The sequence below is a fragment of the Camelus ferus genome, chromosome 12 (genome assembly GCF_009834535.1).
Source record: "Camelus ferus isolate YT-003-E chromosome 12, BCGSAC_Cfer_1.0, whole genome shotgun sequence".
In the NCBI taxonomy this organism is placed as follows: domain Eukaryota; kingdom Metazoa; phylum Chordata; class Mammalia; order Artiodactyla; family Camelidae; genus Camelus; species Camelus ferus.
The window spans coordinates 41,663,469-41,688,303 of record NC_045707.1 but is presented as its reverse complement, the minus strand read 5'-3'; the positions used below and the strand labels follow the sequence as shown (position 1 = coordinate 41,688,303).

The 24,835-nt window shown below is 42.6% G+C and overlaps 1 protein-coding gene across 1 annotated transcript in view; it reads left to right on the top strand.

Moving 5' to 3' along the window:
- ANO4 (anoctamin 4) overlaps nucleotides 1-24,835 on the top strand; it is a 309,704-nt gene that overhangs the window by 157,650 nt on the left and 127,219 nt on the right. The window contains exons 4-5 of the mRNA XM_032493545.1: nucleotides 3,413-3,549; nucleotides 5,915-6,073. Of these exons, the coding sequence (XP_032349436.1) occupies nucleotides 3,413-3,549; nucleotides 5,915-6,073 (296 nt within the window). The remainder of the gene's footprint in view (nucleotides 1-3,412; nucleotides 3,550-5,914; nucleotides 6,074-24,835) is intronic.

Sequence of the window (24,835 nt, the reverse complement as noted above, 5' to 3'; positions counted from 1 at the left end):
ACTTGGTTCCTGAGAACCCTACCTTGTAGTTTCAGCTGGTCTATCAGTAACAATGGTGAAATATTAATGAAGGGAACATGTTTTTTCTGTCTTCTGTGGTGTGTTTACATGTTCTGTAGTCTTCTTACTAACCACATGCTTAGCTGAACATTTTTTGACACGTCAGCATCTTCTAATCTCTGCTGAAGCTTGTGAGAATCTGACAGGTGATAGTGGTGCCTTCATATCACTCATTCTCCAAAAATCAGATTGCCATGACATAACAATTTCCCTTCAGCACTCAGGTGGCATCCGTCCCATATTGACTTCCAGACAGTAATTCTGATGGGCAGCAGTAAAGAAAGCAAAGGGCTTCTCTCCCTTTCCCCAAGGTAGCTGGTCCCTCTGGAATCAAATAGTTGGGCCTTGAATATAAAACAGTTTCTCAACCTCAGCACTGCTGATCTGATGAGCTGGAGTACTGTTTGTAATAAGGGTTGTTCTGTATATTGTAGGGTGTTTAGCAGCATCCATGGCTTCTACCCACTGGATCCTATTAGCAGCGCCCCTGGTGATAAAACAGTATCTCCAGACCATACCAGATGCCTTCAGGGTGACTATTTGGTTCCACTTGAGAACCACGATGTAGATGGCTTTCTCAAACAGATTATACCAACACCAGAAAGTGATGCTGGTGGAAGATGACCTGGTAATTTTCTATCATCAGCAAAATATAGGGGCAATTCTCCTGGATAAATGAGTGGATATTCAGGATTTTCTCTCCAGTGAGAGCCAGTCATTTAGACGAGAATCTCGGTGTCCTCTTCATCTTCCCCCTTTTTCCCCAGTCTCATCCCAGTCCATCCCTCTGAACAACCATTCCAACTTGGGAATGCTTCCTCTGTCTGCTTTCTTGTATTGATAAGGCTAAAATGCTAACTTAAGGTCCTAAAGTCTAAAATCAACAAGCCAACATTTCTTGTGGATCTGCTGTATTTCAGCCACCCTGCTAACATGTACTTTATCTCACGTCATCCTCCCAGCCATGCTGACAGAAGTTTTCTGTACCTGTCTCACCAGTGAGAACACAGGAGCACAGATTCACACAGCTAAGTGGTAGAGTTTGGAATAGTAAGCAGGTCTTCTGATGTTGTTAAAATAATATTTTTAGCCTATTGTTCAAATATAACTGTAGTCACTATCTGCGTAAAAATGTAATCAGTATCTGCTTGAGACTGTGGAGCTCCTGACTTGTGAATAAGAATTGTGTTAAGAGAAGCACATATGCGGGGTCCCAGAGCCATAGAATGGTGGAGAAGTAGGCTGTCACACATCGTTAGGCAGTGACCACCTCAAGGTCATCATTCTGTCATTCAACAAATACGTGTTGAGAGCTTGCTCCATGCCCAGACCTCTGTATGCCAATCAAGACAGACAGGGCCCCTCCTCCTATACATCATAATAGGGTAGACATCCAGCATACAAGTAAGCAACTGAATAAATAAGGTAATTACAGACAGTGATTCATGCTGTGAAGGAAATGAGCAGAGAGAAGAGGTGGAGAATAATTAGGTGAGGAGCAGCTTCTTCAAATAGGGTGGTCAGGGAAGTTGTCTCTGACCTTGTCACCTCCCACAACATACTTCACTTCCTCAAAAGTGTTAGTGCTTCTCCTGAGTGCCTGGCCCAATGTAGATGCTCCTAAACCCTGGCTGTATGAAAAGACCGTGATGTTTTTCCTTTGTAGCCTCAAGAGCCTAAAAACCTCTAGTAAGTGTAAGAGTTAACTTTTGCTGCTGTAACAAATTACCTTGGTGACACACTTAGTGACTTAAAACAACACAGGTTTATTATTTCACAGTTCTGGAGGTCAGAAGTCAGCAAGGTGTCAGCAGATTGTGTTCCTTCTAGAGGCTCCAGTGGAGAATCTGCTGTCTTGCCTTTTCTGTCTTCCAGGGGCCATCTGCCTTCCTTGACTCATAACCCCATCCTCCATTTTCAAAGCCAACAGCATAGCATCTTCCTATGTCTCTCTCTGATTCTGAGCTTCCTTCCTCTCTCACAGTTACATTGGCCCACCCATGTCATTGTGGATAATCTCCCCATTTTAAGATCATTGACTTAATCACATCTACAAAATCCCTTTTCTCATGTTAGGTAACATTTGCCTGTTCCAGGGATTATGTCACCTTGGGGGGCCATAATTCAGCATACTGCTGTGAACAATCAATGTGCATTTTATTCCCATCCTTTTAATTTACAGATGAAAAACTTGAATTAAGTGAATTGCCCAAAATCACATGCTTGGATACAGCTTTAAATCCTGATCACTCCCTCTAAGTACATCATCTCTATTCTCTCAGTCTCCAAACTCTGTTCAGTGCTTTATAGCACCCCCCACATTTTATATTTCTTCATTTGTTTTGTTATTACCACATGGACGGAAAGACACGCCACTTTTATTCACTGAGGTACAGTCATTTCAGAGCTCTGTGCCTGACACATAGTGTGCACACTTCTAAGAAATTTTTTGAATGAAAGAATGAATAGTCTTTTATATGCGTGGGTAAATAGAACCAAATCTTCTATGAATTTTTCTATGCAGCAACTTCTGGCAGGTTAAAAACCTTTAGTTTTTAAAGCATCAAAGGAAAAAGTGAACTTCAATGTTGGGCTGTAATTCGAGTCAGTAAAGAAGGTACCATATCTGGCATTATATTCTCTCATCCGCTAGTGTTGAGCTTTCCTTTCTGGTATACAGCAAGGCTCTGTGTATTTGAACTTAGCGTTCTGGACCTGGAACTCTGATACACAAGTGCTTCATGGATTGATATGTTAGCATCAGTAGTCTTCTGGGAGAGTTCCTGAGTGGCTTACTTCATGATTCTAATTCATGATTAAAGAAGACTAAAGGGAAAAAACCTAACTGCATGCTTTTTTACTGCATCACCTTTCTCTGTTAGATCTTAAAGAAGTAACAACAGAGGAGTAAAATCGCCATTGTTACTGAACTATGCAAGTGGCACATTTATGGTTTACTTAGCCAGTTATATGGCATTTAAATGAAAACAAAAAATTTTAAAAGTATAGATCATCTCCAACACAGAGAGTGAGTTCTTAGAAGTCTTAAAGTACCTTATGCTAAACAACTATATGAAGAAAAGCTAAACAAACACAATACCTCCTATTATCACGGAAGACAAATTAAATTTTTCCTGTGGAAGTACTTGACTTTGCTTCACATTGTTCTTAATCTCAAGACACTGTTTGATCAAACATGTTTTACATCTGACATCCAATATACCTGCCATTCAGGGTGTTACTGAAACCATGAAAAAAAAAGGAAGCCAAAAGGTGATGTCTTCTCTTTTAGTGTTGCTTTTAAGATCCCAGATTCTTAACCCCACTTCTGATGTATTTACTTTGGTTCTAGTGGCCAAGGATGTCAATATTCTTTTTGATGAATTAGAAGCTGTCAACAGTCCTTGCAAAGATGACGATTCTCTCCTTCACCCTGGAAACCTGACTAGTACTTCAGATGATGCTAGCAGATTGGAAGCAGGAGGAGAGGTAAGAATGTGTTATTTCTTAAAAATACAATTCTTGATCTAGGCAGGAGCCTGTGAAGCGTGTTCCAATGAACTTTCTAATGTCATCATCTCATTGAACTGTAGGTTTCTGGAAGAAAAACACACCAGGTCTTATAGTCCTTTGATTTCCCCCAGGGGTCTAGCACATTTCAGGGATCCTAAATCTACCTATGCTCAAAACAAACTTTGGGTGGTGCACTTCCCTTATACCTGAAGACGTTTGGTTTATACAAAGGAGTGTTCTTAAAACCACCCACTGTTTTAAAATAATCTACGTCCTGGGTATTGCTAACTAGTAAAAAGTAGGCTTTACCAGGAAAGATTTCCTTGTCAACCCCCCAGCATGTAGAACAGTGACATGAAAATGGCCCGCTCTCAGTGGATTAGATTCTGTTGTCTGAAGCCTCTCTGAGTTTCCATTTGCCTCTGTAATCTGGAAATTCATTTCAATTGTTAATAGATCCGTCTGTTCATATGTCATTTTGGGAGAAAGAAAAGTGTTTTGTTGAAGAACTTCCCTGTTGCTCAGCTTGTGTTGGTGGAGTTTAATAACTCCTTTGTATAAGTACTAGGTTTAGGTAATAGAACACAGATAAGAATCATTTATATATTCCATATTCTTAATGTTTTTATTATTCCAGAGTCAGTTAACCAGTGAAAGGATAACACCTTTGAACAAGGAGGATTGTTTACTCCTACCAAGCTTCCCAGACCTCTCTCTACAAACACCAGACACTACTTCTCTATTGTTTTTTTTTCCTTAAAAAAAAAAAACACTCACTCTGTCTCTTCACACAGATGCTTTGGATGCCATAACGTAGCATGAAGAAGAGACCTTGAAATGCACCTCAAAAAGCAACTCGTCTAATCCCCTTAATTTATAGATGAAGGAACAGTGTCAGGGAGTTGAGTGCTTTGTTCATCCTCCTCTTGCAACCTTGGCTGTAGCCCTGTGTTTGCAGGCAGGTGCTGATGTACTAAATCTACAGGAGAGTTCCCTTGTTTGGCAAGTAATTGGTAAGGAAGTGTTTATTTGGGTAGCCTTCGAAGTGCCTCTTTAGGCAAAAGCCAAAAAATAGTCAGTGAGGATTGGTCATCAGTTGTAAATACCTGCACCTAGTGCGGGACACAGGTATTTCCGTCCCTCCTGGCTGAGGTTTTCCCTTTGGGTGAGGATGCCTATGGCCCAGCTGCAAGAATATGGATTCTAGCAGTGGCCTTGGTGGTCTGGCCTGTCTCTTCATACTACTGTTTGGAAACTGATGTGTACTGTGGCCTCAGATATTGTGTGTGTTCACACGTGCAGTTGACCTTGAACAAAGCGGATTTGAACTACATGGGTTCCACTTAGACGTGGATATTTTTCAATAGTAGATACTACATTTGCTACATGGCATGTGGTGGTTGAATCTTTGCTGTGGAAGAATCACGGATATGGAGGGCTGACTATGACTGCAAGTTATATTTGAATGAACCCCTGTGTTGGTCAAGGGTCAACTGTACACATATATTGTATCATAAAATAAAGTGTTTTTCATGTGGGCAAAAAACTTGAGAAACACTGAACTAGAGTATTATTAAAACCATCAAACTGCTTACATTCCCATCCCTCTACACTACCAGAGGTAGCATCTTCCTGAATTTTTGTGTTTTTTTGTTCTCTGGCTCTAAAAAGCCTTTTACCACATATGTGTAGCTTTAACAACTTCTTTTTAGATTTATTTTATTCTGTACTTTGTAAAAACTGGTATCATGCAGTATGAAGTCTTCTGTGACTTGCTTTTTTTCTGTCTATATTGTAAGATTTATGCTCTTAGATGGAACTATAGTTCATTTTCACTGCTGTATAATATCCCACTATATGACTGCCCTACGATTTGTCCACCTACTGGTGGACATTTGCATTTATTCCCATTGTTAATTTTTATGCTCTTAGGAGCAATGCTGCTATGAATTCACGCATGGGATTCCTAGTTGCTTTATCAGGGATTTCTTTAGGATTCTATGTTACACAGATGTTCAGTTTTATAAGATGACGCTAGTGTGTTTTCCAGAGTAGGAGTATCAGTTTTCACTCTCACCTGTAGAATACGAGAATGCTCAGTTGCTCTACATCGTTGCCAACGTTCTGTATTATTAGGTGAATGTCCTAAGTTTTGCCCATTAGACTTAATGCTTTTTCAATTGTTATCTTGTTTCCTCTTGTTTACATTTTTTATTAAAGAAAGTATAATTTTGATAAAACACTAGGCAAATACATTTAGTTTTCATTGTTCTTTAATATTATTCACCCAACGCTCAGTTTTATGGGTATCTTAAACTGGTTCCTTTCTCTTTGTGTTTAGACAGTACCAGAAAAAAACAAATCAAATGGACTTTACTTCAGAGATGGAAGGTGTCGAATTGACTACATTCTTGTGTACAGAAAATCCAACCCCCAGACTGAAAAGAGAGAAGTATTTGAAAGAAATATTAGAGCAGAAGGATTACATATGGAGAAAGAGGTAAATAGTTTGCTTGGATGAGAAAAAAATATAAATACACATCTATTCATATTAAGAGACAATTAGAAATAAGTAGTCATGATGTTAACTGAACATTTCATTTGGTGAGTTTGCCAATCTGCAGTGTTGGGGAATGTTCTAGCAACTAGATTTTTGCAGCACAGTTAGCCTTTGGGAGCATTTTAATGCCAAAAGATTCCATGAAAACCAGAATATTCCAATTAGATCGATTGTTTCCAAGTGTTACAATTTGGACTGACTTCCTACATCTGCTGTTTCTCTATGTAAACTAAGGGTTCTATTTGCATGGGTTACAGAAAACTTTGGATAAAAATGCAATCACCCCACTTGGGGGCTCTTTTTCTATTTCAGGAGACATAGTAAGCTTGGGTAGCCTCACACACCAGAAGAGACTGTCTGGCTGATTTGGCCAAAACACTGGAAGTGATTCCAGTTTTAAGAGCCATTCTTGGCTTTTCACAGGTTCTCAGACTCGAGGGTTACTATATCAGCCTTGCTCTCATCCCTCCTCCTTCCCTGCAGGGGAAGTGAAGGGGACGGTCCAAGAGGCCCTGGGCACCAATCAGCAAGGAGGCTGTCAGGGCCCCGGCAGCGCCGTGCACGCTCGCAGAGCTTGGCCCGTTAGCTGGACTCTGTGCGCAGCTTCCAGAGCTTTTCATAGTCAGTAAGAAGAACAGGTTGGCAGTTAAAAGTGGTTTTTTTTTTTTTTTTTTTTTTTTCTGATTCTGCTCTTCAAGGCTGCAGGCTAGATCTCTGACGTCAGACATCCAGGGTTTTCTTTGTGAGATGCAGGTTGCATGCTGTTCTTGGGACACTTAAGATAGATAGAATTTTTCCAGGTCTATTAGACTAACCTCAACTCCTGAGAATTTATAAAACAGAAGTAGTATTCTTCTAGAATGTCTCCAAAAAAAAAATTCAAAAAATGGTGAGATGAGTGTGGCCTTAAGGAAACAGATTCTTATTTGCAACAATGTGGAACCAGATTGCTCAAAAGACTATCTTAGTTAAAGTTTCCCCCAGAGCAATGAACAAAATCAAATATATTGTTTGTTCCCACTTTTGCGGGGTTCCAAAAAAATCTTTCCTATACCCATCGGACATATCTTTGATAAACCTTGTTCTTTAAGTTCTTACTGAGACAATTGTGTATACTTTAATGTTAATAGTGAGTTCATATTTTATTCTTAAAAATAATTTCATTTTTTTATTCTTAAGTTTCAGAATTTTTATACAAAGAGATAAAAGATCTGAATTGCCACATGATCTGTAATAACGGAAGTCTTTCCTCTGATCCATTCTGACTCTGTCCAAATTTTGATTCTTATCAGAACTTAAGTAGCTTTGTTCAGTTGATAAAAGATTTATATTTTAAGCTTCATAACTATTCTCTCTATTCCTGGGCCTTCTTTTGTGTAGGTCTTTTCAAGGTCCCTTCATGACTTGTCAGTTAAAATTCAAAAAGCCTAATACTTTTCCAAATAATATGCATTACTAAAGAGATGAAAGACCTCCTATACGTCTTCTAAAACACCACCTGTACCACAGTGCTCAGCTGCCAGAATGAAAGCGGGCAGCTGAGGATGGTGCTCCTGCCTTTTCCTGAACAGTTGTGCTGTGTTGTACAGAGTTGACCAGAGTGTTAGATGAACAGCTCATAGGGTTTTAGTGGTATACAAGATAATTTTGTTTGGTTATAATTTTTTTAAAAAATGTAATAGCTAGATATTTATTTTAATGTATACCAGATAAAATAGCAATTGGAAAAAGGGTGATATCACCATATGGCAAAACTTCATGAAAACTTACCTAAGCATCTCTTCCTCTCCTTCCCTCCAAAAGTTATTCTCAGGGTGGCAGCTTCCCTGCAGTTCTCTGTCTGCTACCAACAGCTTGGTTTTCCTCTTTCTGGAAACTTCTCCCCAAGCAGCTTTTCCCTGCAGCCCACACTTTGCATAAGCAGCACAATTTGACTCTCACTCCGTCTCCAGGCTCTGCTTTGCGTCCTCCCAGCCTCAGCCAGCTTGGCGAGAAGAGGGGTTTCGGCAGGTGCTTCCCTGCTTAGGGGCAGCAGGAAATTATAGCTAAATTAATTTTTCCCTGTCACAGATAATTAAAATAAAATGTCCCTAGCTTGAACAATAAACAAACCTGTGTCTACACTGTATTATTAGATTTAAAAAAAAAATCAGAAGCACTTTTATTTAAATCAAGTGTCTCCTAAAGAGCTGCAGTAGAGAGACAGACATTTGGAGAGCTGTTTCAGCTTCCAAAAGTTACTTGAGCCTTTTATGCATAAAACAACGAACTTAGTTCAAGGTGGAAAAGGAAAAAGAAAACCCAAGGGGCTTCCTGTGAATCCAGATACACCTGAATTCTTTAGCACTAAGTCCATTTTATGAATTTCTAGTGTCTTCTTCCATAGCCGTGTGTCATGACATCCAACAGCTGTGGAAAACATTCCACAAACTTAGAAGCTTATATTTCTAAATGGGTAGAGACAGGCTCTGTAGTTGAGCAGTTTAACAGAAAGAGAATCCTTCTCTCTTTTAACTTTGAAAGTCCAGAAACACATCTAGGAGAATCTCTTAACTCGTGGTGAAAGTGATGACATAGTCAGGTTTCACCTTTCTTGCGAAGGCCGCCCCTTGCTTGACTGTCAGCAGCTGAGTGCTTGCTCTGGCCTAACTCGTCCTTCATACTAGCCCGGAGAAAGCAATTGACAGCAGAGTTCCCAAATGAAGTGTCAAGTCCAAGTGATTTGCTTTTTACCTATTTAAAGAGATTTCCTTCTGTAAAGGTAAACTCATATTTATAAATTTGCATTTTCTATTTTAGATTTTTTTTTATTTTTAGTTTTATATCCATCGTTGACTCTATTGTACCTATTTTGGAATCACTGTCATCAATAAGAAGTTTATCTTTTCTTCATATCAGGGACCAGATTGTGGATGACTTTGGAATTATTTGGAATGTGTGAGCAGCAGTTATGTTAATGGAGCACCCTTCCTCAGAATCATGTAGAACATGGGGGGAAAACTCATATCATCAACTGTTACAAGATAACTATAATTATATAAGTCATACCCCCTTGATGACAGTTAATTCATTTAGTAAGTACTTACTGCACTCTCACTTTCTGCCAGGAATTGCCTCAGCAATGAATAAAATAGACAAAAATCCCTGCCTTGATGGAACTTAAAGAACAGAATAAATAAGTATATCTGTGTAGAATATCAATAAATAAGGAGAAGAAAGGAAAGCAGGAAGTGTGAAGAGGGGCTTGCAATTTTATAAAAGTTGGTAAAGGTGGGCTTCTCTTCCAAGGAACGGGAACATCATGTGCAAAGGCCCTGAGGCAGGAGCATGCCTGGTATATTTATGGAACAGTGAAAAGGCCAGTATGAAGGAGTTGATGGAGCAAGGTAGAGAGAATAGTGAGGGATTTTATCAGAGAGGCAACAAAAACCAGGTGACATCAGGTCTTAGTGGTCACTGGAGAACTTTAGCTTTTCTCTGAGCGATGTGGGAAATCACTGGACAGTTTGGAGCCGAGGCATAATAAGATCTGGTTTCTGTTTTATTAGGGTCACTGGCTATCTGGTAATATTAGACTGTGAGAAGGGGAGAGGTGGTAAGGGCAGATGCAGAGAGGTCAGTTAGGAGATTTGTTGCAAGAATCCAGGAAAGAAGTGATGGTGTCTTTGTCAGGCACACACAGAGGAGATGTTGAGAAGAGTAGTAACCAGAGCTTATGGGCATTGCAGAAAGATTGAATGAGTGATAGGGGAGAGGAGTCATGGGCTGTTCATCTGTCATATGCTGTTCGTTTAAAGAGTTGGAAGAAAAGAGTTGCCATTTACAGGAATGCAGAGAGGAGCGGGTCCCCTTGTAGACACATGAAGTTGGAGGTGTCCCAGCGGTGGAGATGCTAAGTAGGAGAGAAGAGTCTGGGAGACAGAGATCTGGGCTGGAGATAAGCATTTGGATGATAGGACTCAGCAGAAAGGAGCTGGAAGGAAACCTAGAGGGTGTGGTGCCTGGAGGAGAGTGTTTTCGGAGGGACGGGGCAGTTGATGGGGTCAAGTGCTGCTGACGAGGCAAGATCATGACTGTTAGTCATTGAATTTAGCTGCGTGGAGGGGTGTGCTGAGCTGGGCGAGAGAAGTTTCTATAGAGTGGTAGAAGTATGACCAAAGTGTGCTCAAGAAAGTAAGGGAGGAGAAAATTGGGAGACAGCAGATATAGAGAGCTCTTTTAAGGAGGTTCAAGGAAGAGAGAGAAATGGGTTGATAACTGGAGTAACAGGTGGGGTCAAGAGTTCTTTCCGTTTAACATGGGAGGAATGACTGCATGTTTTCATGCTAATAGAAATCATTTATTTGAGAGGCAAAATTGATGTGGAGGAGCAAAGGAAGAATTTGGGAATCAGTGTCCTCGAAGCAAGGAGAAAAGAAAGGCCACAAGTTCCTCCCATTGTGTGGACCCACCTGCCTGCATCCGTGTCCATGAACGCAGCCTTGCCCCTGGTGCTGAGGATGCTCTGACCAAAGGCTGACCCTTTGCTTTGGACACAATACCCCATCTTCTCAGTCCTACTCAAGGGCATTTTCCCCAAAAGAGGAAATACAGTAAGCTTTATAAATGGAAAGGCACAAAATAATGCAATCTGTCAAGACAGCTTGTTTCTATTTTCACTTGTCTTCCTCAGAAGGATTGAAAAATCTAACGGTAGTAAACACATAGATAGCATTCAAGGTTGGAGAGCTTGGATATTTCAAGGTGATGGCAAAAAGAGTATAATTTAAAACTTCACTCATGCATTTATTAACCACTTATTATTATCATCCCTGTTTTATAGATGAGACGATTGAGGGAAAGCAGTCACTTGTCCAAGTGGCAAGGCCAGTAAGAGATAAAGCCAGGATTACGACCTGAGCCTACTTCCTCTTTACCCTTATGCTATGTTGATTCCTAGTGTCTGAAAATGAATCTCAGGGTTGAAGTTAGGAGACCAGTTAAGAATTCTGAAAGGGAGCCAGGAGAACTGGGCTGCCTAGTGAGGCGGGGTGCTAACTAGACAGTGGTTCTTGTGCTCTTTGGTTGCCAGTGGGCGTTGATTTGAATCTTGGTGAAACCACTTCTAAGCCAAGTGGTCTTGAGCAGTTTGTCCAACTTTTCTGGATCTCAGCTTCTATGCTTTTAATAATGAGGATGATAATATTTACCAGGAGCTGTGTGAGGATTAAGTCAGCCCATGCAGCTGAATACCCAGTACAGGTTACATCTATTTATTCAGCCCATGCAGCTGAATACCCAGTACAGATTACATTTATTTTATTACATCTTTGTTTTACCTTCTGTTTGTGGCAAATAATTTGACTCTGATAGAAAATTTCTTTGTTCAATATTTATAAAAGTGAGTCAATTTAAGGAAGTAGAGCACATTAAAATATTGTAGATAATGTACAGATTTGGCAAAATTGAGAAGATGGGACAAGTGTGATCTGGTGGTTGTGGTGGACAGACCCTGAAGTCTGTGCTGCCTGCCTCCTGGTTTTCACGCCTCTGTATAGTTCTCTCCCCTTGAGTGCAGGCGATGCCTGGGACTTGCTTTCAACCAATGGAACATGGCATAGGTAGTGCGACGGCACTTCTGTGATTACGTTATGGTATATAAGATCCCACCTCAGCTGACCGAAGTTAGACTCTCCTTTGCTGGTTTTGAAGAAGTTTCCATGTTATGAAACAGTCTATGAAGGGGACCCTGTGCACATAAAGGTGGGGTGGCCCCTAGGAGCTGAGAATTGCTCCCAGTTGACAACTAGCCAGAAAACAGGGACCTCAGTCCTACAACCACAAGATGAGCTCTGCCAGCAATGAGGGATCTTGGAAGCAGATCTTTCCTCAGTCAAGCCTCTGTTGAGAATGTGTTGCAGCCTAGTGAGACCCCAAAACAAAGGACCCAGCTAAGCTGTGTTTACATTCCTGACCTATAGAAACTGTAAGCTCATTAATGTGTGCTGTTTTAAGCCTCTAAGTTCATGGTGATTTGTTACACAGCAATGGGTAACTGATACAGTGGTTAGAAGTCTGGGGTCAGACATTCTGAGTTCTCATTTGTTTTCATCATTAAAAGCTATGTGTTCTTGGGAAAGATAGCTCATCTGCAAAATGAGGCTAATGATGAGATCTGTTTCATGAGTTATTATGATAATTAAATGAAGTCATTCATATCAAGTGCTTTTCTCTATACCTGTCATATGGTAAGCAATTAATAAATCTTTATTACCATCATTATAGTTATATGGTATATATAGCTAAATATCATATATTAACACTGACTTTTTAAATAGTTTTTCAAGGCAGACTTTTTGGAAAATTTTGCATACAGTTTATAAATCCCTTAAAAGGTAACCATTAGGAATAGCAGTGTCCAATACAGCTGTCCATGTATTGCTAATGTATACGGATTAATGAGATTAATGATGACCTTCCATGCTTGGGAAGAACTTAGAATACATTAGGTAGCAAGTTGAGCATTGTCGAGGTCCAGACATTAATCTGCTCCCAGAGGGTTTGGTTTTAGATTCATCAGGGAATAAAATTGGAGATCAACCCAGAACTAAAAAACTGTACTTGACGCCCATCCTAGTCTTGCTTTATGCCTGTTCAAGGGAAAACTGCACAAAGATTTCCCTGTCTCAAGTGCTCATCTCACCTGGGTTGTCCTCTGCCTTCACAGGCTTCCTGCTCACACTACCCTTCCTGCTTCCATCCCTGTCTTTTTTGCAGCCACATCCAGCCTGTGCTGTAGATGTTCTCTCTGGATCCAGAGCTCTGAGAACGAGGGGGAAAGAACAAGGGTCTCTGCCGTCATTTTACAGTTCAAACCATGGTGATGAGTGTCCAAAATAAATGAGTGCCAGGAGACACTGAACTCTCCAAATTCCTCCTCCTCTCCCAAAAGAGACTTAGCCCTTCCTCCACTGAATAATCTCCATCTTCTTACATGTCATACATACGTATCACCAAGGGTCTTGAGCAGGAGTTGAAGGGAAAGGAAAATTAAGGACAGCCCCAAGCAAAGAGTGAAGAAGGAAGATTTCCTTCTGAAAATCAAAGCCCTGCAAATTCCTTGAGTGTCTGTCTACATTTTTTGGGAGCTGCTGGAACAAAATACCATAGACCGTGTGGGCTATAAGTCACAGAAATGCATCCCTCACAGTTAGTTCTGAAGGCCAAGGTGCTGGCAGGTGCAGTGCCTGAGGAGAACCCTCTCCTGGCTCAGGGAAGGCATGTTCTTGCTGTGTCTTGACAGGTGAAAGGGGCTAGGCAGCTCTCTGGGATCTCATGAAGACGCTAACCTCATTTTTGAGGACTCCGTGACCTAATCACGTCCCAAAGGCCCCACCTCCTAACACCATCATTTTGGGGTTTAGGATTTCAGCATGTAAATTCAGACCAAAGCAGTGTCTCTAGGAGTTACCATTGTTGATCCATGCTGGCAGGGGCCTTTTTAAAAAGTAGTCTTAGCTGAATTTCTTTGCTAAGCAGAAGCAGCGCCTCGGGCAAGGATGCTTGCTCAAGCTGTTGATGGGTGGCGCGCTCTCAGGAGAAAGGCGAGTGAAGGAGGAAGAGGTTGGTGGCCAACATGAGAGGATAGTCTCTGATCCAGCCAGGAGCAGAGTGTACACCACAGAGCTGGTTCACCTTTGAAGCTGGGGTCCCCGTGTTCGTCAGCCATTGACTGAGGTGGGGGGGTGGCCACTGCTCCTGCTGGACGCCCATGACAGCTCAGCTTCAGGGCTGTATGCTGTCAGCTGTCATCACCACTGATACTGACATCTCTACTGATGCTGCCAAGTCTGTGGTTTCAGACTGCTCACTTGGAGACTGTAGCAATCAGGGAATTCATGGTGGTCTTGATGGAAGTGAAGGAAGAGAGGAAAAGTACACATGGGCATTTATTCTGCTTTAATATGCCCAGTTTTTCCTCTAAGTTTAGGATACTACATTTTTTTTTTAATATAGTCAGTTTACAATGTTGTGTTAATTTCTGGTGTACAGCATAGTGATTCATTTATTTTATATATATTCCTTTTCATTATAGACCATTGCAAGGTACTGACTACAGTTCCCTGTGCTGTACATTTAGGATGCTGTTGTTTATCTAGTGTATATATGGTAGTGTGTATCTACAAATCCTGAGCTCCCAATGAATCCCTCCCCACTACGTCTTAAAAGCAAAGATTCCATGTGGCTGGTATAATCACTTTGAGGGCAGAGACGATGTCTTATTGGATTTGGCATCCCAAAGACTGAGCCCAGTGCTTAGCTTGTGGGAGTTTGACTTTGTCACCAAAGATTGTAAATAGCTGATTTCCGTGGCTGCGTCTGGGTAACATCAATCAATTCAGTGCCAGGATTTCTCAGCTTCATCACTGTTGACATTTGGGGCTGGATAAGTCTTTGTTGTAGAAGGCTGTTCGGTGTCCTCTAGGGTGTTCATCCCTAGCCTCCACCCACTGGATCCCAGCAGTACTGTCCCCACCCCACTAAGTTATGACAACCAAAAATGTCTCCAGGAGTTGTCGTGTGTCCCCAGGAGCAGGAGGTATGTGAAATTGTCACTGGCTGAGTTAGCCTCGTGGATCCAACTTCATGCAGTTTGTTGCAGTGTCATAGCTAGAGGAATCCAAGCCAGCTATTCCATCTTTCATCTGTCTAGACCAGCTAACTTAAACATTCTTAACATCTGACCCTTGAATCAGAAAGAGGACTGTGTCTTTGAGGGGAGAATAGGGTAATTAAGGTTGGCCTTTCGAGCTAATCAACAGGGACTTAGATCCACTTGCCATTTCATCACTTACTAAGTAAATAGCCAGGCAAGGCTCTTAACTTCCCTGTGCCTCAGTTTCTTCATTTCCTAACTGGGTGACAGTCCTAACTAATGGGGCTACTATGAGGATAAAGTGAGCAAATACATCATAACGTGGTTAGAAGGGAGTCTGGCACATATAGGTGTACACAGTGGTGGTGGTTGGTGTTGATAAAGAATCAAGTGGCTTCAGCCACTGGTCACCCTGTGTTCTGATCGCAGGTGTTAACCCCGCCACCTCTTGGACTAAGGGTCCCTGGCCTGTGTCCAGGGAAAGCTGAGGGGATCTGGTGGGTGGCAAGAGATACCAATGGTAAATCTCACCTTATCGGCAGGACTCAGTGCTTTTGGTGTCACCAACCACTGCCATATGTCAGTCCATCCAAACCAGGGCCTTGTTCTCACTGGTCCATCTTCTGAAGGCAGTTTCACCAAATGGCGGGGGGGGGGGGGGGGGGGGCTCCCTGCTTCTGTCTCTCTCTCATTCTTTATGTCTCTGTCTCTCTTTCTCTCTCCCTGTCTCTGTCTCTCTCTCCCTCTCCGCATCTCCCCTCCTTTGTTTTACTCTGATTTTTGAGACCACTTTAAAGATCTGAGGGCCGAATTATTTTTGCCTCAACTGCTTTTGCTTGTGTAGGAAGACAGAGTTGAATCAAAACATTTCTATTGCCAGGTCAAGATGACCAGGACAAAGTTATCCTGAACTGATTTACCAACAGGATCATTCAAAATCAATCCATATTTCATATGACTCGTGCATATTCCTTTGCCCAAGACAGAACAACGTTGAGGGAAAAAAAAATCCATCTATTGTTACTATCCCATGAGAAGAAACTTAATCTAAAATATCTTCTCAGTGGTCTAAATTGAACTTGTCTGATACAAAATACATTTTGCATTGTCATTTGTTACCTCCCAGACGTGGCCATCACATAGTTGAAGGTATGAAAGGAATTGAAGTCTTGATTTTACGGTGCTACTTTTGTTCCTGTTGTTCTTGCTGTGTGTTATGTTAAATTGCTAAAAGTTACGCAAGTGTATGCTAGGGATAGGCTGTGAATTATTCATTAATGAAATGGGACGATTTCAAAGCTTTGAAGCAGCCCAGATAACTGTAAATCCATGGTGTCCTGCTGGTAATCCTTACGAGTGGACAGTTTGAAAAAGGCGAATTGTAAGCTGAATTTTATTCCCCAAGCCTGATTTAGTTCAGTTGCAAAAGTGATGACGCAGCACTGGCCCTCGAGGCAGAGACCAAGGCTTAATGCACTTCCTGTTGTGTCTTAGGTGTGTTTTAAGAGCAGTTGATGGTGTCTAATAATTCCATCTCCATATGGAGGCAGTCTTCATTCATTCATCAAACATCTAATGAGTGACATGTCTACTGTTACTGAGGGAAGAGAGACATTAAATAAATACATCAGGTGTGATGAGTGCTGTGGAGCAAATATGCAGGAATACTGGGAGGGAGTTAATATTTCATTCAGCTGTTCAAGGAAAGTCTGCAAGATAATGTGCAAACTAAGAACAGAGAGAGTCGGAATGTGCGTGCCTAAACCTAGCTCTCGAAAGCCCCTCAGCGTTTTCCCACTGTTGGGGTTACTTTTACTTGCATTTCCCATGTGTGTGGACTGGGATGAGGGCAGGAAGAATACCTGGAACAACTTAATGGGGTGGGGAACATGTCCTGTAGGAGCCGGGGGCTGGATTTGGCTGGGGCGGTGTTTGCATCTCCGTGACCTCTCCCCAGGCACGGAGCAGGGGCAGATCCAGTGCCTGAGCAGTATCGCGACCTTAGAGGAGACCTGACCTGGTGACAAACCCCTTCCTAACTTGTCCTTTGCCGCTCATTAGTTTAGCTTCCACCTCTTTGGTGCTGTCTTAGGTGGTCTTCCACACTTTTTCTACACAAACATTGAAGTTTCTTCTTTGAAAGTCTTCCCTAGGGCTTGTAACTGCTTGGCCTGTCTTTTAGTTGGAGTTCTGCTGCAAACAAGGCATTCTGTGTCTTCCAAGAATGAAGTGTTTGACACAGAGGCTTATACCAGTGACAGAAAGGGCAGGGAAGCACCTCTGACTACTTCCCGGAGCTTCAGAGCCGTGGTCCCAGGGTCCCAGGAACAGCCTGGAAGCCAGTGAGAATCTCAGGAACGTCTGACTGTGGCATGGAGGATTCTCAGACTTACCTGAAGCTGTCTCTGACTTACACAGCTGTGTCTGGCTTCCCACCTGGAGGGAGAAATAGCCTCTTTCACCTTCCAGTTCTTACTTACTTGAGCACCCCTCATTGTTGACTCTAACCCAGAGCCCCACGGGGAAGGGAGATTCTGGGAAGTGTAGTCCCAGCTCCTCCTCAGTAATGCAGAGGGGACTTCAGAGGGACTCTGCCCAGAGGCTTCAGGAGGGTAAGAGGCACAGGTCTTGAGGCTGACGAGGTGTGGACAGAGCAGGGAAGGGGAAGGTCATAGCATGTGCTACAGATGGTGTGTGCAGAGGCACAGCAACCTGTGATTGAGGCGTCCCGGCTCCTCTGGCATCTGCACTTCCCCCGTCGGAGTGGGAATCCCCTGCGGGCCGCACAGGAATCCCCACCAAGCCTGGCATAGTCCCTGGCTCATCGTTTCACCTTGATTTCCACATTGTTTATGCTCATTCAGCAACTTCCTATGGATATAATGAATATCAGATAGAATTATCCTCCTAGGCCTTGATGACTGGGCTGATACTGGCCGGATGAGTGTCACCTGAACACTTAACCAAGACCATGATGGTCTTCCAAGAAGACGATGTTTATTGCTTACCAGAATTCTTTGTTTTTCACCTCTGTTCTCCATTCTGACTTTTTCTATATATGTTGAAATTTTTTAAAAAGCTTTATCAAACGCTGGGAGTAGAGCAGGCAGAAGAATGAAACGGTGCTGTACACAGCTGCCCTTGACTTCAGCCGTCCAGGAGGCCAGAAAGGAAATGACACACAGTGAGGACCTGGGGTCCATTAGTGTTTCAGAAGTGTGTTTTGTCACCCCCTGAGGCCTCTCCTCTTCTGCAGTCTGTAAGTTCCTTGGTTTAGCCAGGACATTATTTTGGATTGCATGCAGTAAATCACTTCGGCATTCGTTTGAGGCTGCCTTGATTCAGTTATTCAGGCTCTAATAAGTGCCTGTGGGCCTTCTGAAATCTAGTCCTTCATTCAGTGGCTCATGGATAACACCGTGTATGGTACGTTTGGAGCACCTGCTGTTGCTTCTGATACACAGAAAGGATCTCCCACCCTGCAGATCTCTGTACAAACTCCAGTCAAATAAAAAACCCCTAGTCTTGATTCTTTATGTCACCCAGTGCTTTATTGGGTTGGTAAAACAAAGAAACCTATCAGCAAGTAAGTACTGAAATTTTAGTTGGTAATTTTCCTTTTTTTTTTCTTTTTCTATTTACACTTAGCAAAGCTATACCTTCATCTCCCTTCAAAATGAAGGCTCTTTAGGGAAGAGCGTTCTAAGTAAACCCTTAAATACTGAGAACTAATACTTGAAACTGAAACTTGCTTTGAATGGGTTTAAATATTTCAAGATGTCACTGGAGAGGACACTGAATATAATAATGCGCCCGCTGATGAATTGTCCCGGCCACTCTTTTGACCATTTCATTCCTCTCATGACTGTTTTGATTCCATGGCCCATCATTATGACCACGTATTTACAAGTACCTCAATTCTCTCATTCCTTTATTTTATAAAAACTTATCTGCCTGGCAAAGCCTTGACCTTGATTAAAGCCTCCCTCCTTTGTGCCTGCACCTGAGCAGGCTGAATGTTGCTAGAGAAACATGCTGACGGGTTTACTTTCTTTCCCTTTTGGGGCTTTTTTTTCTTTTGGGGGGGGATTAGGTTTATTTTTAGTGGAGGTGCTGGGAATTGAACCCAGGGCCTTGTGCATGCTAGGCAGGCACTCTACCATTGAGCTATACACTGCTCTTGACTGGTTCACTTTCAATCCCGACTGCTGTCCCCGTGAGTGCCGGAGAGCCGAGTCGGTGTGCTTCCCCGGCTCACCATCCTAAGGAATTGACTTCATTCCTCCTTCCCATCCTTCCTTTCTTGGCCTCTTTTCTTTCTTTCATTGATTCATTTTTAAAATTTTAATCATTCAATAAACAGTGCCCAACCCTAGATGCTCGGAATATGTCAGGGAATTGCACAAAGAGCCCCTATCCTGGTAGCGCCTGGGGGAGACGGAGAACAATAAACATGCGAAGTAAACAGCATAGCATGTTAGGTTACTTGGTAAAAGAGGAAGTAGAACAGAGTGTTTGAGTATGGGGTCGGGGGGGGGGACGGGATGCTAATTTTAAACAGGATGTTTTGTAGGGGGCTCACTGCAGGTGACATCTGACCAAAGACCGCATAGGCGAGGGAGGTGGCCAGCTGTTACTCCACACTCTCTTCTTGCCCCTCCACCCTCTCACCTCCTTTATCTGTACCCCCACGCCCACCACCGTGCACACACCAGCTCTGCTGATGACCTTGTCTGTACTTGGATAGAGAATAGAAGTAGTCAACGGGCTTCTGTGACCATCCCCACACTCCCTGGCTTCCTGCCGTTACTATGCGTCAAGTGTCTGCCACTGTCCCGGGGGCCCTCCTATTATGTGCTGGATCCCCTCCCATTTCACCTTCTCAAGGACTTTGTTCCTCTAATCATCTCTTTGTTCTCCTGCATCATCAATTTTTGCTCTCTACTCAATTATTATAAACATGCTCCTGTAACTCATGTCTTAAGAAAAATCCCTTGACCCCCAACCCCTCCTCTAATGACTGCCCTGTTCCTCTTCAACACTTCACAGAAAAATTTCTGGAAAGATTTGTCACTGTCTCCGTAGCCTCACCTACCGGTCTCTTTTCAGACTGCTCCATCTGGGCTTTCTCCCTCCCCAGACACTGGTCTTATTAAAGTCAGCTTTAACCAAGTCCAGCGCTCATAGTCTCCTAATCCTTATCTTTTGTCTTCCTGGCTTTGTCAGCAGCATTTGTCCACAGGATGGATCATTTCCTTCCTTGAAAAAATTATCTTCTTGGCTCAGGAGACCTCTCGTGCTCTCCTGGATTTCTCCCTTCATTACTGGCCCTTTCTCCATCTCCTTTACTCACCCTCCACTTCTGTTTGATCTACAAATGTTAGAGCATCCTGAGACCTCATCCTGGGGCCCCTTACTTCTGTATCTCTTACTCCTTGTGGCCCATGAGGTTCCATGCAGATCTTTATATAGCTTCTACAAGCACTCAAGGCTTGAGGCGACAGGATTTACTTCTTGATCTCAGGATGGTAAGGGGAGGGGGAGGAGTTACCAGTTTCTTCTACTTAGCAGGGACCCAGAATTAACAGAGGTTTCATCCAGAAACCTGTCTCTGGCAAGGAAAGGTGAATCACACACCAGTCTTCAAGGCTTCTGCTCACAGCGTAATGGCCAAAGCTCATTACACGGCTCCAGCCTAACCCTGGGCAGGAAGCTCAGATTTCTGTGTGCCCAGAAGGAGAGGAGAACCAGATGCCAGAGACACACTAATGGCCCCCACACAACATGGTTTCAAATGCATTATATAATTTTATATATATCTGTACGGAGAGAGATATCTATATCTGTATCTATATAATCTTAGCTCTATAAAGTAGACAAAGGAGTTATATAGCATTGTACCAATAAGGAACTGATATGAGTTGAAGTTTGATCTATCAGCTACATTTCTCTGTTATTAAAGATCATGTGAGCCCCATTTCTTAACAGCCTTTTCATAATCTTTAGGTAAAAAGCACTTTGTAAGCTCTACCACTACATGAACTGTCATTGCATCCTCTGATTTTGGTCAGCATTCCACCAAGAAATAAGTAGAATAGGCCTCAGAGGGATGTCCTAACCTTTCCAAGTGCATTAGGAAGTATTTCCAAAGTTAAATTGCTGCTTCACTGGCAGCAGACAACATGCTCATCTGTCCTTTCTCGGTCACACTTATTTCACAGCTGTTAATTGCTGCAGCTTATTAAAGGCAGAATGACACGTGGGTTATTGCCTGGGTCATAACTGTGAATAGTTATCAGTGGGTTGGCCATTTGTGATAATATAAAGCATAACTGTGATGATACAGTTGTCCCCAAGTTCAGCTTACCTAACACGCCACCTTGAAGGATGAGAGAAGTGTTCTAATGATCTCTAACAAGTGGAAGGCTCTTGGAGCCTGTAGATGAGAGCAAGCATTGCTTACTTTTGAGGAGAGATTTGGTACTGCCTGGAGGGGACATCACAAAGAGCATTTTCTCTCCTGTGCTCGCACAGGACGCTAGACCAACTTCTGTTCTTATTCCTCACGTTATTCCTAGTTAGTTTAATACTTGCTCTCCTGAATTGTAATTTCCCTGAGATCCAGGACTATGTCTTAGCCTTCTCTATATCCCAGCATAGTACTTAGGATGTGGTTAAGATTGTCTTTAGGTGTTTGTTAAATGACCTTATAAGTGGTTATGTTGCAAGGTAGGTAAGATATTTGTTTTACACAAATGTTTTACACAATAAACCCACTGTGAGACTAAGTAGGTGATGGGGGAACGGTGTTCTATGCCAGCGCATATAGCACTACTCATCAGATATAATCCCTCTCCCTGGTGGCTTTGTAGACAGATGGGTCCATATGACTACTTCTGTCCAGAGAGCTGGGAGCAGAAGTGGTGTGTGTCCTTATGAAACCCTCCGAACTCCGCACCCATCAGCGTGTATCACTGAGTGACTACAGTAAGCTGACCTGCAATGGACGTGTAGCACACACAGGAAATAAACTTTTATCATAATAGTACTGGCCAATAGAAATAACATAATTTAAATTTTTTGTTAACAACATATGAAAAGTAAAAAACAGATGAAATTAATTAGAATGTTTATTTAATCCAGTAGATCTGAGTTATTATCAAAACACATAATCAGTATAGAAGTTAATGAGATACTTTACATTCTTTTTTCAGATTTCTAAGTCTTCAAAATCTAGTGTATATTTTCCGCAGATCTCTGTTGAACTAGCTACTAAGTGCTTAGTAGCTACCACATTGACAGTACAGGGCTAGCATTGTAAGTCACTGATATTTGGGGTTATTTGTTGCCACAGCATGACTTAGCCTATCCTGACTGATACGCCAGACATGGATTTTCTTGAGACATCCCAATGCAGTAAGTTTCCTAGGCTTAATACAGGGATCACAGGAGTTGATGCAGAGTAACCGAGAGCATCTTCCATCAGTGTTCACTTAATTGCAACACAGGCAACCTCTGAGGGAACGTGTGAAAATTTGTGCTTAGCTCTTCAGCTTTGGACCTCTCCTGGTTGTGGCCTAGTGGAGTGTTTGCTTAAGCATCTCATACATAAACTTAAACCATATTGAAAGCTTTGTGGTGGCAAGAAGATGAATTTTTCTGCCTAATAATTGTGTTGTAACAAGGGAATCAATAATGTGAGAAAGCTACTTGTAGTCGAGACCCCAAGATGTTGACACATTAATTGAGGAACTGTTCATTCTCCATGACTATGTGCTTAGCACCATACTGGGTTCTGGGATACAGCTGTGGGGAGGCTGTACGATTTGCCGGAGACAACAGTGAAATACATAATTACAGAATTAATCGAGATGTAATGTGTATTGGTTTTATATTGCTGCCTAAGAGATTAACTCAAACTTAGAGGCTTAAAACAGCCCGTGTTTATGATCTGTTAGTTTTTCTGTGGATCAGAAGTCTGGGTACAACTCAGATTCCAGTCAGGATCCCACAAGGTTGCCATCAGGGTGTCAGCCGGGCTGCATTCCTTTCTGGAGTTCAAGGTCCTTTCACATGGTTATTGGCAGGATTTATTTCCTTGTGGTTGTCAGACTGAGGTCCCCATCTCCTTGCTGGCTGTCAGTCAGGGGCTGCTCTCAGCTCTTAGAGGCTGCTCATGACTCCTTGCCCTCACAGACCCTCTCACAACAGGGTAGCTTACTTCTTCCAAGGCAGTGGGAAAATCTCTCTGACCTCAAGGCTCTCTTTTAAGGTTTTACCTGATTGGTTCAGGCCAATCCAGGATCATCTTTTTTATTAAATCAGATGAGCATAGATTAGTGTCCCAGTTATAGGAATGACATCCCCTCATTTTCATAGGTTCTTCCGACACTGAAGGAGAAGTGGTTACTCAGGATGTGTACTCTGGTAGGGTAGGGAATCTTGGGGGCTGTCCTAGAATTCTGATTGCCACTTAACTTGCAACCTGAGGGAGCAGGAATTTATCAGGCAGAAAGAACAGCCTATAAGAAAACCCCAAGACCATCAGGAGTTTGGTGATTTGGAAAGAAGAAGAAATGAGGCCTACATGACTGACACCCAGAGAAAGGAAAAATGGTACAAGATAAAGGAGCGGCCAGATCACGCACTGGCCACTTTGGTGATTTTCCAGAGAACCATTCGAAACCGTGGATCACAGTGCGGTTTTAAAATGTCTTTGATGTCACTGAGAATACACAAGGCAAGAATGGAATTGGAGGGAGCCCAGCTTCGAGACTTCAGGGAGCTCAGTGATGGAGACTTGAAGGAGGATGGCGGTGGTGGAGATGGAGAGAGGTGGACAGATTTGTGAGAAGTGTAGGAGGTAGGATTAGTGAGACACAGTGACTGACTGGGGGCTAAGGAAAATAACTCAAAGGTGACTGCTGAACGTGAGCGACAGAGTGGATGGTTGTGCCATTTCCTGAACCTGGGGACACTGAGGAGAAAAGCAGTTTTTCCAGAGAAGTGGACCTGTTGAAGGCACCTTGAGTCTGATGTGCCAATGAGACAGCCAAGGGTAGATGTCATGTTGGCCACTGGCGTTGCTGATCTGGAACTTGGAAAAGGGGTCTGAGCCAAAGATGAGGCTCTGGGAGACATCGGTGACAGGTGGCATCTGAAGCCATTGGGCTGAATGCAGTCATCCAGAGAGAATGGGTGGAATAAGACTAAAGCCTGTGTGGAGTCCTGGGGGAACCCCACTTAACGATCTGCCAAGGAGGATGACTGGCCATTTCACATACCTATTTTCTGTCGCTGGGGCTAATGTCACCTTCAAGGAATGAGCGTTGTGACCACTTAGGAAAACTCAGGACCTCAGAGACTCTTCTCCACCAAGGCACATTAAATGTGTGTGTATACGTGTGTAAGAGAGAGTGTATGTTCATGTCTGTGTGTGTCCATGTACATGAGTTGTGGAGAGAGAATTGCATCAGAATCCGCTGAAGAGCTTTTTTGAAATTCTGATGAGGGCAAAGGGAATCAAGGAGAAACACCCAAATAAGTCTTTTTAGGAGACATATGCCCTCATTTTCAGAGAAAACCGAAGCTCTGAAAAATGCAAGTCATTTGCCCAGTGACATATAGCTGAGTAGACGGCAGCCCCGCTGACAGGAGTTGAAATTGCTTAATGATTACTTTGAGCCCTTTAGCCCTCCAGAAATGTACATTTCTCCATCAGTTACAGAGACTAGATTCCAGAGCCACCAGAAAATTCTAGCATCAGCTGTGAGTTAGCAGAAGGTTCACCGAGCATTCAGTAACTATGGGAGAAAGATGGAAATTCTTACTTACTGAACCACCTTTGATACAACCATGTCCGCTTCAGAACAAGCTTGCAAGGTGGGTTATTGTCCTCATTTTACAAATGACAAAACTGAGGCTCATGAATTAAAGTGTTTTGCCCAGAAACACACTGGGAGTGAGTGCAGAACCAGGCTTCAAATTTGTTTTTACCACTGGCCTTCCATTCATTTTAGGATATTTAGAGGCAACTGTATGCACTGTACCCTGGATTTCAATATGTA